Raw genomic sequence first — 15,418 nt, forward strand, 5'->3', positions numbered from 1 at the left:
AGTAAAAGCTTTAAGAAGCTTGGGTTAAAAAAAGAACAGATCTCAAAGTTTTTTTCTTGGTTTGGGGGTTTGTTGGGGTAGTTTATTTTTTGCATTTATGTAATTATTAGATTTTATCACCCCAAAAATCTTCTAACCTACAAAGCTGGTACAGAGTAACGGGTACATAGCACAAAGCAGGCCCAAAGGGTAAGTTTGGAAAGGGATTTAGATGTTAGAATATGAACCAGGCACCTTATGAGGTTGTTCAGAAATTATTCACCAGGTGAAATGAACCCAGAGCCCAGGCCTCCGAGAGCTTCATGCACCCAAATCCCTTCCAAGCCCCTCACCTACACACAGGACTGAGCTTGGCTTCCCAGAAAGAAAGAAGCCTCATGTTTGTGCAGTAGCTGAACTTTCAGAGAAGAAAAAAATGACTGACAGAGAAACAAACAAGGTTGGGTTTTTTTAAAAAAAATTGTAAGAAATCACCTGTGTATAACCTGGACAAGTCTTGCCAAGTTGCTCTGCCTGGAGCCAAACGAGCTGCAGACGCTGCTCACAAGAGAGGATTATGCTGGTGACAGAAAGAAATAAAACAGATTAAAGGAGCTTTACAGGAATAAAATATCAAAGCAAATCCAAACCTTGGCACAAAGGGGTGGCTGGGGCAGCTCGTGTGTGTCAGGGAACCAGAGCCTGTTCAGAGCCTTGTGCTGCAGCAGCACAGCTCAGGGCAGGAGGGGAGAGACCCTGAGCCCTGACCTCGGGAGGCTTGGGGGAGCAGGTCCAGAGCCCCTGATGGGTGATCCCACATCCACACCTGTGTGGTGATAAACTGAGGGTGAGGAGGCTCCTGAGAAGGGGAGGTGTGGGTGGGCAGCACACAGGGAGCGGGGTCAGACCCTCGCTCTGCTCAGGCCTTTGCTGAGGTCCCTCCTCCATCCCAGGATGTGCTTTTCCATTTCTCACCAGCTCCAAGTGCAGCCTCTGTGCCTGCCCTGTCCCAAGGAGCCAGCGATGGTTTATTTCTCCTTGTCTTGCCCCAGGTTTTGCCCTGAACCTCCAGCCAGGCAGGCTTTGCTGTTCAGTTTTTTTTAAAAAGCTATTTCAGATTTTTTCCCTCAGTTTATCAAAAGCTACTCAAAGCACGTTTGATCAGCCACCAATCCAACCCCTGCCAGATGTGCCACTGCCATCAAAACGACAGTGTGCTGTCCTTGCTCCTGTGTGACCTCCCTTCATCCCCTTAGCTGACAAGAGTTCCCAGCAGTCCCAAGTGCTGGAATACTGGCGAAAATCACCTCTCATGGCCGACTGGAGATGGAACTGGGGCAGGACATGTGCTGGCAGAGGTGTGCGAGCTGCAGCAGGCACTGCCACCAGGAGTCCCCATCAACCTGCCCGAAGGACACAGCCCCAGCCTTGGCTGTAAACGTGAGCAGTGCTTTTCTTGTACAGCAGCTCAAGCTCAGGGCTTGACAGAAGTTACCGACTTCTGGAGTCACAAGTGAAGCTTTACATGATGATTTACAACAAAATAAAAGGGTTTCAACTCCCCTCACCCTGAGAGCTGCTGGTTGTACCAGCTCAGAGTGAGATGCAATTATACCAACTCACAGTGTGAGGCATTTGTACCAATTTGCCAAATCAGGGTGAGATGCTGACAGGTCACTCACCTGCAGCTTTGAGCTGGATATGAACTGCAGGTGCTGCACTGCAGAAGTGGGGGTTAATCATGCCAGGTACTCAGAGAGGCTGGAATTCCATGTGTTCTCCCAGGCAGGCACCCAGCAAGTTCCAGCTTCATCCTGGACTCTTACAGCCAAGACTGTTCGTGCCTCCAAGGAGTTGCAACACCTGCTCAAGGCTTTGAATCCAGGGCTTGGATCCCTGGCTTTGAAATCCCCGTGCATGCAGAGTGTTACTGACAGTGACTGGCACACCTCTCCCAGCAGGACCTGATGACCAAGTGGGATCAGGCACTTGAACCTGAAAGCCCAGATCCTGCTTCAGGTCTGTCTTGCTATTTGTGCTCTCAGTTCCCTTCTTTCACTTTGACGTTTTTTTCCACAATCTTCGAGGGGTTTTTTGAAGTGGTTTTGCGCGTATCAGGCTGGTGTCTTATTTTGTTATAAATCATCACGTAAAGCTTCACTTGTGACTCCAGAAGTCAGTAATTTCTGTCAACAACCAGTTTAAATTTGCTTTTATCACCCGATTCTGAAAAAACGTCAAGAAAAAGCCATTTTAGATCTGGCACCAGTTTCAGGGTGGGGAAAACCAAACCAGAACACAGAAACCAAGTGAAAAATCACATTATCATGGGTTTATTACAATCTTTTTAACCCCAGGGATAAGAAATGCCAGATCTGTAACAGAGAGGGCTGGATGAGCTCTTCTTGGAGCAAACACTGATGGGATTATTTCCAGTTTCTAGATCCAGTTTTCATCCAAAGGCAGCAGCAGATTGGTGTTAAACCTTCTACCTTTTGAACAAGGGAACACAGCTTGCAGGAGTGACATTTGCTGGATGGTCAGGGACACTTCAACTCTCAATTATTTTTAAGGGTCATAATGCTTTATCTCTTTAATCAATACCCTTTTATCTCCCTAAATCATATCTTGTTATGTCTCTAAATGATTCACTGCTCACTAGTGTTTGATATCCTATGGGAATTGCCCAGCAGTTTCAACAAACCATCTCTAGACACAGCTGGTGTTCATATGCCCCCCCACAACATAGTTTTTGTAATATCCCAGGAGCTTTTCTTCCCATTTTCAGTCACCCCTCCTTTCCCACCCATCATTTTGAGATGACCACTGTCTCCTTCATGTTCAGGCCAGAAAGGATCTGTTTGTTCATCACAGCTCCTCTGCATACAGCCCGGGCAGTGTGGGCAGACAGGATTGCAGATGCCATTGGAAGCTGCCCAGCCCTGCCCTGAGGGACACAGGGACCTGCAGTGCACACGGTCAGTGGGGATCACCCGGATTGCCCTTCCCACCCCGTCCCTGCCAGCCTGGCCCCTCCCCACTGGCATCTCCAGGTCTGTTTCTCTCCTCACCTCTCAATTCCTGGGCTCCAGGATGAGGAAGCTGCTTTCATGGAAGAGAATCAAAGAGTCATTTAGGTTGGAAAATACCTCCAAGGCCACCAAGTCCAACCTGTGACCAATCCCCACCTTAACAACCAGACCAGAGCACTGAATGCCACATCCAGTCATTCCCTGAACACCTCCTGGGATGGGAACTCCAGCGCCTCCCTGGGCAGCCCCTTCCAAGCCTGACCACCCTGCCCATGAAGAAATTCTCACTGATGTACAAATGTTTAGTGCCAGGCAGATGCCAATTTGGCAAATCTTTTATTTTTCCTCAAAAAAAGAACTGGAGAGGCAGGCCATCCCCTAGGACATGATGTGGGCACAAAGCAGTGAATTCCCAGTGACTCTGGGTGTGCCTTTCTTTTCTGTGGCTGACACCATGGGCAGCTGTGCATCCCAATCAGCCTGGCACTGCACAGATTGCTTCCTCCCTCCAGAAGATAAGGATCTGTTAATAACCTGGTGGTGAGATCACAATCATGAGATGTTTCTCAGGGCACCCCCTACATCTGCTCAGAGAACTCTGCTGGGTGAGGAATCCCAGCTTGGTGCCACTCTTAAGGTCAGGAATTTACTCATGATTTCACTTCTGCTATTTTATATTTGCCTGAAGAACAACAACGTCAGCACCCCCCTGGAATGACCCTGCTGACTTCCACCACAAACCCCCCTGGATGTCCCCAGGTGTCAGAGGAGGGGTCTGGGCAGGGGCAAGGCCAGAGCTGGGAGATCCCGGGCACCTCGGGCTGGCATTGCCAGGCAGAGGGAGCAGCAGGACAGATGTCAGGGCCCCTCCCTGACGTCACTGCAAGGATGGGACTGGGAAGTACAGCTGGGAAAGGGCCACCTGAACTCACCAACGCTTCTGTCTGGGCACCCCTGGCTTCCTCCAGCCACGGGGACAAACCTTCCCATGGCTCACGTCAGCCAGAGGGCAGAACAGGGGGACAGAGCTGGTGTTTCCATCTCAAATCACCTAAAGCAAAACTGGTGGGGAATACAAAAAAGTTTTGAATCCAGGATGTAAGAACATTCCCTGTTGTGCTTCTCTCAGACCGAACTCCATCTCCTTAGGCAAAGCCCTGAGTTCTGATTTCCAAGGTCCCCCATCTTGGGAAGCCTCTCTTGGAGCTCTGGGATATTTCCCACCTCAGGATGTCTGTGCTGGGACATCCCACAGGAATTCCAGTTTTACACACAGGCCCGGGATGTGAAACACAGAGCTAACTTCCTTGTGATGTTCTGTTGCTGAGTGAGTTGCAACTTAGTGTCAGGACAATTCAAGATTACACAGTTCAATTCAGTTCAACTCAATATTTCAGTTCAAGTGGAACCAATGGGAACTGAACCAAAATTTCTCTGAGAAACTTCCTGTGGAATTTATCAGGAGCTGCATTTTCATTGAGAAGTTTATGGATGAAAGCTGCCACCCAGCTCCTGCTGCAGCCTGGGCAGCAGGTTTAAATCACTGACTTCCACTCTCCTGGGTGCTGGAGGGGAGCAGAGGGACCCAGAGACTGGAATACCTGGTAATTTGATTATTTTATGCAGTTAATTAACTTTGGAATAACAAATAGGTTCTAGTAGCACGGTGCAATGTCTTTCATGGGCACAGCTCAGGCCTGGCACTGTCTGAGTCCGGTCTGTCTGCTCACACAGGATCACAGTTTTGTGAAAAGCAGCTCATGGGGCACCCAGGGTCAGGCACTGTGTCAAAGAGATGGAATCACTCAGGCAATAAGCTGCAAATATACACAATCAAATTAAGCAAAGACTTAATAAATGTTCAGAGAACTCCCTGGGTATAAAACACGACTGTACAAGTTCAGTGTCATACACACACAGAAAACTGTTTATTTTAAATATTCTCATTTTAAATATTCCCATTCTTTTTAAGAAAAACAGTTTGCTTGAATGGGCTCTAACAACACAGAATTTGATATGTACCAAAACTTTGAAGCTGAATCTTGGGACCATGTGCAGAAAACAAGCTGCAAACCACCTGCCTTCCTCCCCTCTCTCACCTTTGGGGATGGATCCACCAGAACACTGCCTGGTGCCTCTCCCTGGAGCAGGGTGAGCACAGAGCACCCCAAGGGGCCCATGCCCCCCCTGCACATCCACGGCTCCCCAGGCAGAGCTGTGACCTTGTGTGGAGCCTCTGTTGCACCCCTTGATTCCGGGTATTCTGCTGGTACCCAAGGGAAGTCTTTCATCTCAGGTCCTCCTTGGAGGAAGTGGTTACGAGATAAAGCTCTCGAGGCAGCGTACCTGCCTGGATACCTGATGAGCAAACAGAGCAATAAATAGCTGCAGAGATGTGAACAGCACCTGCTGGCTGAGATAAGTGCCAGGCGAGGCGCGGAGGAGTCGGCGCCGCGCGCTCAGAGAGGGTCACCTTGTGTGAGCAGAGGAAAACTGTCACAGGGCTCCTGCCCCAGCACCCTGCCCCCCAAAACCCCAGAATCCTGGCCCTGAGTACCCCAGCACCCTGTTCCCTGAGCACCCCAGAACAGGCTCAGAGACACACCAGCACTGGTCCACTGAGAGGGAAGGATTTTGAGTCAGGCTGGGACCATGTGGAAGGAGGGCTTGAAACTGGATCTGAGTCTTCATAAAGGACTTAAGACAACCCACAGGAGCCTCAAAACTACCCTCAGCTTCCAATATATTTAATTTGGGCTGGGATTCCATCCTGTGGTGCCCCATTTTTCCACCTGGCTGCAGTAACAGAGAGGATAAGATGTCAAAGGCATCAGTTGTAGAGGAGCCTGGCTCAGGAAAAAAGCGAGTTTGTGAGGAGCTGGAGACATTTCTGTCTGAGAAATAACCCCTCTGTCTGAGGGGTCTGTTCCAAGAGCAGAACCCTCTTTGACACCCACCAAACAAAAGCCACTGGTTTGCCTTGGGGGAAGGCATGACAGTGACAAAGTGCAGAGCCTTTTGGGGAAGACAAAAATACCCAGAAAAAGAAAGGAGGGAAGTCACTGAGCTGCTGACAGTGTAGGGAGGGAGAAGGACAAAGGGGCTGTTGGTCATGGGCAGTCCTGTGCACTGAGACTTTTCATCCTGAACACCCTCCCCAAAACAGGTCTGGTAGGTGGGATGGGACGGGACGGGACGGGGTGGGATGGGATGGGATGGGATGGGATGGGATGGGATGGGATGGGGTGGGATGGGATGGGATGGGATGGGATGGGATGGGATGGGACGGGGTGGGATGGGATGGGATGGGATGGGATGGGATGGGATGGGATGGGATGGGATGGGATGGGGTGGGATGGGATGGGATGGGATGGGATGGGATGGGATGGGACGGGGTGGGATGGGATGGGATGGGATGGGATGGGATGGGATGGGATGGGATGGGATGGGTTTGGATCCTCTGTTTCCTCCAGCACTGAGGGCTACACAGATGAAGCAGGATTTGCTGGAGTGGGGAGGTAAGAAAGAGGCTCCTTCCCCTGTTTCTTTCACCACAGACCATTCCTCATGTGTCAGTCCAAAAGCAGAGCCCTCTTCACTTCCCTGAGTGTCACTAACAGCTCTGGGTGTGCGGAGCACGCCGAGGCAGCACCTGAGCACCCCGAGAGCTCAGCACAGCTCTGAACACATGAGAAGGAGGAGGAGGAGGAGGAGGGTCTACTAAATGCCAGTGACATCAGGGTGCCGTGAGCTCCTCACAGGGGTGCAGGAAGTATAAAAGCAGAGTTCCCCGAGGAGGGTCCCTGGCAGGAGCTGGGGAGGCGGCGCTGGAGCGGGTGATGCTCTCACCACCTCTGTGACTGGATCCTGCTGGAACCACACCATGGATGGGGGTGAGTACCTGGGTTACAGCCTTGGGCTGTGTCTTCAGCTTTATTAATGATGCCCAGTCCCTGCCCTGTGATACAGGAGTGGAGCACTTCTGTTAGAGTATTTAAACAGTATAAAAGACTTTCATCTTCCTCATTTTAACTATTAAAAAAAAAAAAAAAAAAAAAAAAAAAGCATGGTTCTGTTTTAGAAGCTCAAAAACCTCAAATGACTTCAGAAACAAACACAAAAAAAAGGTTGGGAGGCAATTATCTTGCATAGTTCACACCTTTTCTTCTGTGTTCTTAATTTTAAAAAAATAGAGAGAGAACACTCTCCTGACAACATTTTAATTCAGTGAATCAATCGAGGAATTGGGTGCAAGAAGAGCTGAGTCCATTCACTAAGTCCATCCAGTCTTTTGCAAGTTTTTTCTATTTTAAAATATCTGCAGGAACACCGGGGGAAGCAGGATGCATTGGAGATGCAGGAGGTTCTGGGGATGGTCAGAGGGATGGATGCAAGAAGTTCTGGGGAATAAAGGAAGCTCTGGGGATGCTCCAGGGATGCAGGAAGCCCTGGGGGATGCAGGGAAAAGAGGGGCCGGGTCCCACAGGACACTCCAGGCAGGAGCAGAGAATGAGTCGAGGGAGTTTTCTTTCTCCTGGATGTCTCCTCTCTGTCAATCAGTGGCTTAGAAATTGCTGGATTTTGGAATCCCTGCATCCAAACAAACACCAAACTGGACCTGCCCACCACACATCATTCCTCTTGTTTAAACTTTTGGCCTCTGCATCATCCTGTGGGTGCTCTGTGGGCTGCTTGTTCCAAGGGGTTCAGTGTCTGGGGGCAGCTGAACTTAGCTCCTGGGAAAGGTTAATCAGGACAGGGAAGAGAAAGAGTTAGTGAGAATGTGACCAGATTTTGATAATGTTCCTGTTTGGTTTTTTTGTTCTACTATTGTAATTCAGAGGAATATTTCATTTTCCTGGAAGATGAGCCACCGTGGTGCTTTCTTGAAAACACACCTGGCTCACTTCTGCAGGAAAAATTTTACTTGCTTCTCTCTGCTTATCTTGTCTTTTGATTCACAGTTTCCTGAAAGGAGTGGAGGTAGATAATAACTTTCTTCTGTGATAGATCAGTGAACACATGAAATAAGAGCATGATGGGTTTCACTGGGTCCACTCACTCTTGAGATGACAGTGTCTTTCCTCTGCCAGTTGTGAGGAGGGGAAGGGGGGAGAACAGGCTGTTAACGGCCAGTAGTCATTCGATCAAAAGTATGATTAACTTTTCTCAGAAATATCTGGGTCTTGCCCCAAAAGCCTCCAGTATTGCTGGAGAAGGGGCATCAGAAGCTGGCACATGTATAACATACAGAGAGCAGGGTGATCACTGCCTACATGTGTGCTGAGGCCAGAACTTTTGCTTTGCAATTCCAGGTGGCCAAAACACATTCTTTCACCACGAGGGTTTGGCCAGAGCAGGTTTGCTCAACTTTGCCAATGCTCCCTAAAGCATTCCCAGCTCCTGCTTTGCTCTCGTGCATCCCTCAGCTGTAGCAGCAGCCAGACCCTCATGGCCTGCCCTGGTCGTTTGTGGGATCTGATTAACCACCCTCAGGGCTGTGTCTCTCTCCTCTTCCAGGCAGATGTCCTGACACCAAATACTTCCACTCTCAGAGACCTTTCTGGGTGCACCTGACGGGATTCACTGCTCCTGCAGCTGCTCTTACCTCGCTGACATCCAGTAGCTGGTGCTGAGGGAGATCCAGATAAGCTGGGAGGGATCTGCCTGTCCAAATTCACCCACCCTTCTGCCACAGCACAGCCTGAGCTGTGCCCACCCCAGGTGCCCACCCCAGGTGCCCACCCCAGGCACCTGAACTGGGGCTTAGAAACACCTGTTTCTTTCCCTTTGCTATTGTGGGAGCCTGAACAGCTCAACAGCTGTCAAGGGATGAATCCTGCCCCTTGGGCTTAGTCTGTGGAGGAAGATTGTAAAACTGAGGGGTTCCATTCCCCTGTCATGAACAGACCCCTTCCTTCCTTCACTCCCATGGAGCAATTCCCCTTTCCACCTGTTTCCAGGTCCTTCAGGACAAGAATGGCCCCAAACCAGCACCTCCCAGGCTGACACACAGGGGCTGCCACGGGGCTTTAGGGCCAGGCTGACTCATTTGCTGTGGTGGGGTTTTGATGTACTCTTATAAATGAGGTTTCTAGTGCAACTGGTTGCAGGGACTTTTGAGAGGGTTTTTTTTTTTTCCTCAATATTTTGAGGAACAAAGCTTTAAAAACTTTTAAGAAAATACCCACAGCAGCCAACTGCCAGGAGGTGTAAAAAGGAAAGAAAAAGTAAAGAAATGTACCTAAACTGCCCGATAAACTGCAGAGCAACAGTCGTGTCATGATAATTACTTCTGCCCACTGCCCCAGACCACACGACAAGCTGGGGAGATGCAAGTCCTGTCCAGTCTGACTGAAACCAGTGACACAAACGTGCTCAAACTGGCACAGAGGGAGCAGGAGGCAGCAGGGCCTCTCTGGTCATGCTTTTGCAAATGTGTAATCTGAGGTGGGGGCACAGAAGAGGGGCAGAAACAGCACAGGCTTTCTTCATATTGAAAAGTCATTTGACATTTAAGACAGTTGAAACGGCGACTGAGAAGGGGGAGAAAAAAGAAACCTATGATGATCTTCAAAGGAATGATATCAGCTGAACTGTTTCAGGAGTTGGTTGAGTCACGTTCTCAGTCCTGTTTTTCTAGACCTTCACAGGGTGATAAGAAAACAGAACAGAGTAAAGGAGCCCTCACCAGGGCTGGGGCTGGGACTGGTCAGGTGAAGTCAGGGCTGGACTTGGAGTTTGCAAACCAAGCCCCAGAAAGCTGATGAAGTCTGGTTTATGTGGGTGCTTTTCCTCCATGGAATGAGGGTGGTTCTTCTCTGCCTCTTATCCAGCAGCCACTGGGGTAATTTCCTGGTGGGGCTGAGCTACCAGGCACTCATCCCCCATCCACAGGCAGCCAGGAGCACCAGCTCCAGGAGTCCCAGGGAAAGCAGGCTATTCAGAAAGTGCAACAGAAGGCTAAAGGCTGCCGTGGTGTTTGCAGAGTCAGGGATCCCGTGCCTCTATGCCAGGCAGGAAGGGCAGTTACAGCTTGCTTAAACCCACCTAGTGGGTCTCATTCCTTGGGGCTTTTAGTGTATTTCCTGTACCATATGCAAAAGCCAGGGCAGCAGTTGGAAGGGGTGACAACCACAGCAGACACCAAACCTCTTCCTGCAGTCTGCAACTGATCAGAGTGGACAGAACAGCCAGAAGCTTCACTTCACCCTCAGTCCCTGCCTTGCACTCCTGCACTCCTGAGTCACCTGCACTAAGGGTTCCATGGGAACCCCTCAGATACCCCCAGGAGGGTTTGGAGAAGGTGAGGGGAGGATGAACACAACTGAGCACACAGCTGCATGAGCATAAAAGATGAAAATAAGGGGGGAAGGTGAGACAGAGCTTCTAGGAGGCCTCAGGGGAGGCGCTCACACAGGCCTGGGGATGAGCACTACGAGTTTTCGCACGTGGCTGAGGATCTCTCACCCACACATCACCCACACATCACCCACACATCATGTATTAAAAACATCCCCACTCACAGGTAACTCTATCTGATATTAGTGAAGCTGTTGCATGTGACTTAACACTGGGACTTGGTGCAGTGGGTGCAGTTACCTGTAGTGGAAGTTCATCATCCTGGTGCAGTGCAACACGAGCAGGAGCCTGGCACAAAACTGAAACCAAGCAGAAACCAAGCACAGCTGAGTCCAGCAGACACTAAGCACAGGAATCAGTCACATTCATGAACAGGACATGAGGAGCAAGGCACAGTTCCAGGAGGAACAGGCAGCTGAAAGCCAAAGGTATCTCCTTGCTGAGTGCCCCCAGAGCAGAAAACCCAGAGGGAGTGAGGGGCTGCAGGGACCACCCAGTGCCTGGAGGCACATCCTGGGCCAAGGCACCTCTCAGGGAGGGACACATCTCCTCCTCACACCAGAATGGAGCTCGGGGCTGTCTCACTGCCACCTTCCAGCTGAGCAACTTTCAGTGGCAACTGCCTGAGGTAGATGCTGGTACGAGCTGTAAAAGCAGCGAGGAGAAAGCTTTCCCTGGCCCCTGCCCTGCTAACCACAGCAGGAAGAGCTGCTGGGCTGAGATTGCTCTCACCATCACACCTGGCTCTGAATTCAGTTTTTCCTCCCAGCTGTCAGCATCCTATATTTTCACATCCCAAGGCAGCAGAAACCAACTCTTGACATTTAGAGACAAGCAATAAATTTCAGCCAGTTCCAGTTCTATCTGTCCCATGGGGAGCTGAGCTCTCCTCTCCACAGCCCAGGCACCACACGGGCACAGCTGGGCCAGATTTATGACCCTCACAGCTGGGTATTTTCACATGGATTAAGCTGCACCCTCACTGCTCAGACACAAGGGAACAGGCTGCTGGCTGCCTGCAGGGAAAAGTAATAAATAAAATCAAAATGGGTGCACTGTGCCCAGGTTTAGTCCTCATCTCTCAGCCTTCGCTGCACGGGGTCGTGGGCAACCTGGTCTAGGTGAAGACATCCCTGCTCACTGCAGGGGGTTGGACTGAATGACCTTTAGAGGCCCCTTCCAACCCAAACTGTTCCATGAATCCGTGACTCCAGAGGGGCCAGACTCCTGAGACTCCACCAGTGCTCTGACAGTAACGCTCATGACCCTGGGTTATCTTGCTGCATCTTCCCCACGTTCTGGTTTCCTCAGCAGTGAGGGTTCTGCAGGGTTCACAGTGCCATGGACAACATTACCCACTGCCTTTTCAAAGTAAGAACCATGTGGAAACCCCCACTCAGCCACTAACACAGCATCTCCTTCTTCCCTAGGCAAGCAGCTAAAGGTCACCCTTGTTTTCAGCCTGCCGCTTGTTTTTCAGGTAAGATGTTTTCAACAACATTTTTGAAATCCAACTGCTTTGTGTTGTGGGTAGAGGGAGATCTCAAAAACTCAGAGCAGCCACCCACAGTCCCAGAAATGTGTGGGGACACATCTGCTCACCCCAGGATCCAGCTGTGGGAGGTGGGAGGTGAGAGCAGAGCCCAGCTACAGGAAAACAAACCAGAGAAACAAAACGAAGCAGAGAAAAATGGTGGAAAATGCAGTGATTTTCAGATGGCCTGGGCTGTGCGAGTCCCCTCTTAGCCCCAAAATGAGCATTTCCAGGACAGACAGGAGTGCACCACGTTGATTGCAGGGAGCAGCTGGTTCCTGCTCCCTGCAAATTCCTGGTAGAGACGCTGGACTCTGACCAAGCCCAGAGCTGGAGAGGGATGCGCCCGAGGAGGAAGAGTTCAGCACCTTCCCCTGCTCGTTGCTCAGCGTGCCCTGGCCCTGCAAGGAGGACCCCAAGCACGGAGCTGTGCCACGACCTGCTCCCAAACCCAGGGCCTGGTCATGGTGCCCACAGTCCCTTGGCCACAGTGGCCACCCCCCAGCCCGTGGGGCTCCCAGGGCTCAGCCCCTGGGCAGAGCCGAGCAGTCCGTGCTTTTCCCTTTCACTGCTGGCAGCCTGGCAGGATGTGGTGAAAGCCAAACCTGCTGAGATGGAGAGCACCGAGATGCTCTCTGATAAAGGGTGGGGGTATCCAGGGGAAACCTTTTATGTCTGTGCTATGGGGAGAAGGTTCTGGAGACTAATAAGTCACAAAAAGCAGGGCACGGATGCCGCAGGGACTGCGTGCCCCGCGGGTTATGGCAGTGTAGGAAGATGAAACAAGAATAATCAGAACTGAAATCAGGGGCCTGAATGAGATGCCGGCCCGACACGGAAACAGCTTCCTGCTGCACTCACTGCGCTTCCTCACGGTCTCACCGACACCTTCGTTGATTTTTAATTTAGCTGGAGGGTGTTTTATTTCTCACATTTTATCTGACAGCCAGCTGTGCACACACAGCTGGAGGCAGGTGCTGGAACACTGGAAAGCTGCCACACATCTGAGGGTTTGCAGGTGTTACTTTGGCTGAGCACGAAACATTTCTGGTGCAATTCCCACTTGGAGCCCCCCAAAAAGCCCCAAACCTCACATATTTATGGGAAACACTTCCAGCCACAAGGTTGTGTCAGCTCTGTTTATGATGTTGGCATGAGACAGCACTTGGGAACTCCCTGGACTTCTCTCCAGGCTCCTTTGCTTGCATGGCCACGCAGGCAACACAGTCCTTGTCCCAACACACTCTTCTTCTCTTTCCTGTTCTAGGTCTGTGCTGGGGACAATGTCACTGATTACTACGACTCCAACAGCACCATCGACTACAGCATGTTCGAGTCCCTGTGTGAGAAGGAGGAGGTCCGTAACTTCCGTGCTGCCTTCCTCCCAGCCATGTACAGCCTCATCTGCTTCTTGGGGCTGCTGGGGAACGGGCTGGTCATGCTCACCTACATCTACTTCAAGAGGCTGAAGACCATGACAGACATCTACTTGCTGAACCTGGCTCTGGCAGACATCCTCTTCCTGCTGACCCTTCCCTTCTGGGCCACGAGTGCAGCCACACACTGGCTTTTTGGGAGCTTTGCCTGCAAAGCTGTCTACTGCATCTGCAAAATGAGTTTCTTCAGTGGGATGCTGCTCCTCCTGTCCATCAGCATCGACAGGTACTTCGCCATCGTCCAGGCAGCCTCAGCCCATCGCCTGCGTCCCCGGATGATATTCATCAGCAAGGTGACCTGCATCCTCATCTGGCTCCTGGCCTTCCTCCTCTCCATCCCTGAGCTGGTTCACAGTGGTGTGAACAACCTGGAGAGCAATCCCCGTTGTTCCATCATTGTGGATGACTTGCAGACCTTCAACACTGGCATCAAAGTGTCCCAAATGGTGTTTGGCTTCTTAATTCCCCTCCTGGTCATGTCTTTCTGCTACCTCATCATCATCAAAACGTTACTCCAGGCCCGCAACTTTGAGAAGAACAAAGCCATCAAGGTCATCATCGCCGTGGTCATCGTCTTCGTCGTCTTCCAGCTGCCCTACAACGGCGTCATGCTGGCCAAGACCATCTCAGCCTTCAACCAGACCAGCTCGTGCGAGGAGAGCAAGAAGCTGGACGTGGCGGATGACGTGACCTACACCCTGGCCTGCTTCCGATGCTGCCTCAACCCGTTCCTCTACGCCTTCATTGGCGTCAAATTCCGCACCGACCTCTTCAAGCTGCTGAAGGAGCTGGGCTGCCTGAGCCAGGAGCGCCTCTGGCAGCTCACCTCCTGCCGCGACAGCAAGAGGACCTCCTTCGCCATGGAGACAGAGACAACCACCACCTTCTCCCCGTGAGCCAAGCTCCAGGCACACTTTGGTCAAGCTGAAATGGTTTTGGACATTTTCTCTAGTCTGAACTCCTGGCAGAGCAAGACCTGCCACACCGCAGAGAAGTCGAGGGGAAAATCCAGAAGCCTTCTCCTATTTCAAGCAGCAAGGGCTGCTGGCCAATGTACCACGGGTGGGGAGACTTTACAACAGAGTTGTCACTAACAGCAAAGCAAGGGAGAGGTGGTGAGTCTACAATTCCTCCTGTCATTTCACCTTCAGCTTAGTCTTTCCCTGTCAAAATGAGAAACGCTCAAAATAGAACATTTACCCTAAAAGCGACAAGTACCAAGAGAAAACAGTTGGTGCAGCAGAACTGTCCGGGAGCATCACCCTTGCTTTGGATGTTGCTTTTAACAAGACAAGAGCTCTGCCAGCCCACAGAAATGCCCTTGCACTGAGTCAGTCCGAGGCCAAGCCGCGCCCGCAGCCTGGGGCTCGACCCGACACACAACCCCAGCTGTGGAGTATCCGAGCACACGACTGCTCTGCCTTCCCCCATGAAATGTGAGACATGTCCACAGCTCATGCAAAATCCATACAAACTCTAGCCATCATTTCAATTACTTTGTATAATACTGTAGCCACTCATAGCTCTCTCAGGAAAAGTACAAGTTCTACTTTACTTCTGCCTGTATCCTGTTTCTGGGCTATCACCTGCTGACCTTGAGATAAATATGAATGTGGATTTTCTCCTCCCTTCCCAGTCCTTCTAGCAGGACTTCAGCTGCCTTTGAAGTCAGATCTGTGTTTCACTCATAAGCTACTGGGCCGTGTTTTGCACCAGTGCTGTCGGCACCAACAAAGACATGGCTCGCTGAGGTTTGATCTGGAAGAAGTCCCACCTCTGCCAGGGCCATGGCAGCTGAACAGCAAATTATTGTCATGGGAAGTCAGACCTTGGAGGAGCCCAGACTGTAATTCCAGTGGGTGCTTTTACAGGAAGAGCTGAGATTCCTGATGACAGATGAACACTCTGGGAACCGCTGTCATGGGACAGCTGAACGTCAGCTGGGAGGAGCTGCTGCACAGCCTGTGCAGCTGTCCCTGTCCTTGTCCTGTGCTCCTGTCCCTGTCCTTGTCCTGTGCTCTGATCCCACAGCACCCAGCTCTTCCAGAGCCATCGCCAGTGGAGAGAAATCTCAG

At 51.0% G+C, this 15,418-nt stretch overlaps 1 protein-coding gene across 1 annotated transcript; it reads left to right on the forward strand.

Moving 5' to 3' along the window:
* Window positions 1-6,894: 6,894 nt before the first annotated feature.
* On the forward strand, window positions 6,895-14,239 carry CCR7 (C-C motif chemokine receptor 7). The gene is made up of 3 exons (XM_053965475.1): window positions 6,895-6,904; window positions 11,804-11,853; window positions 13,175-14,239. The coding sequence occupies exons 1-3, from the start codon at window positions 6,895-6,897 to the stop codon at window positions 14,237-14,239; spliced, it is 1,125 nt and encodes a 374-aa protein (XP_053821450.1).
* Window positions 14,240-15,418: the final 1,179 nt, after the last annotated feature.

The sequence above is a fragment of the Vidua chalybeata genome, chromosome 26, assembly GCF_026979565.1.
Source record: "Vidua chalybeata isolate OUT-0048 chromosome 26, bVidCha1 merged haplotype, whole genome shotgun sequence".
Lineage (NCBI taxonomy): Eukaryota > Metazoa > Chordata > Aves > Passeriformes > Viduidae > Vidua > Vidua chalybeata.

Coding starts and splice junctions, on each gene's coding strand:
- CCR7 (XM_053965475.1), top strand. Junction 11,854..13,174: donor GCCTGCCGCTTGTTTTTCAG/GTAAGATGTTTT, acceptor TTCCTGTTCTAG/GTCTGTGCTGGGGACAATGT.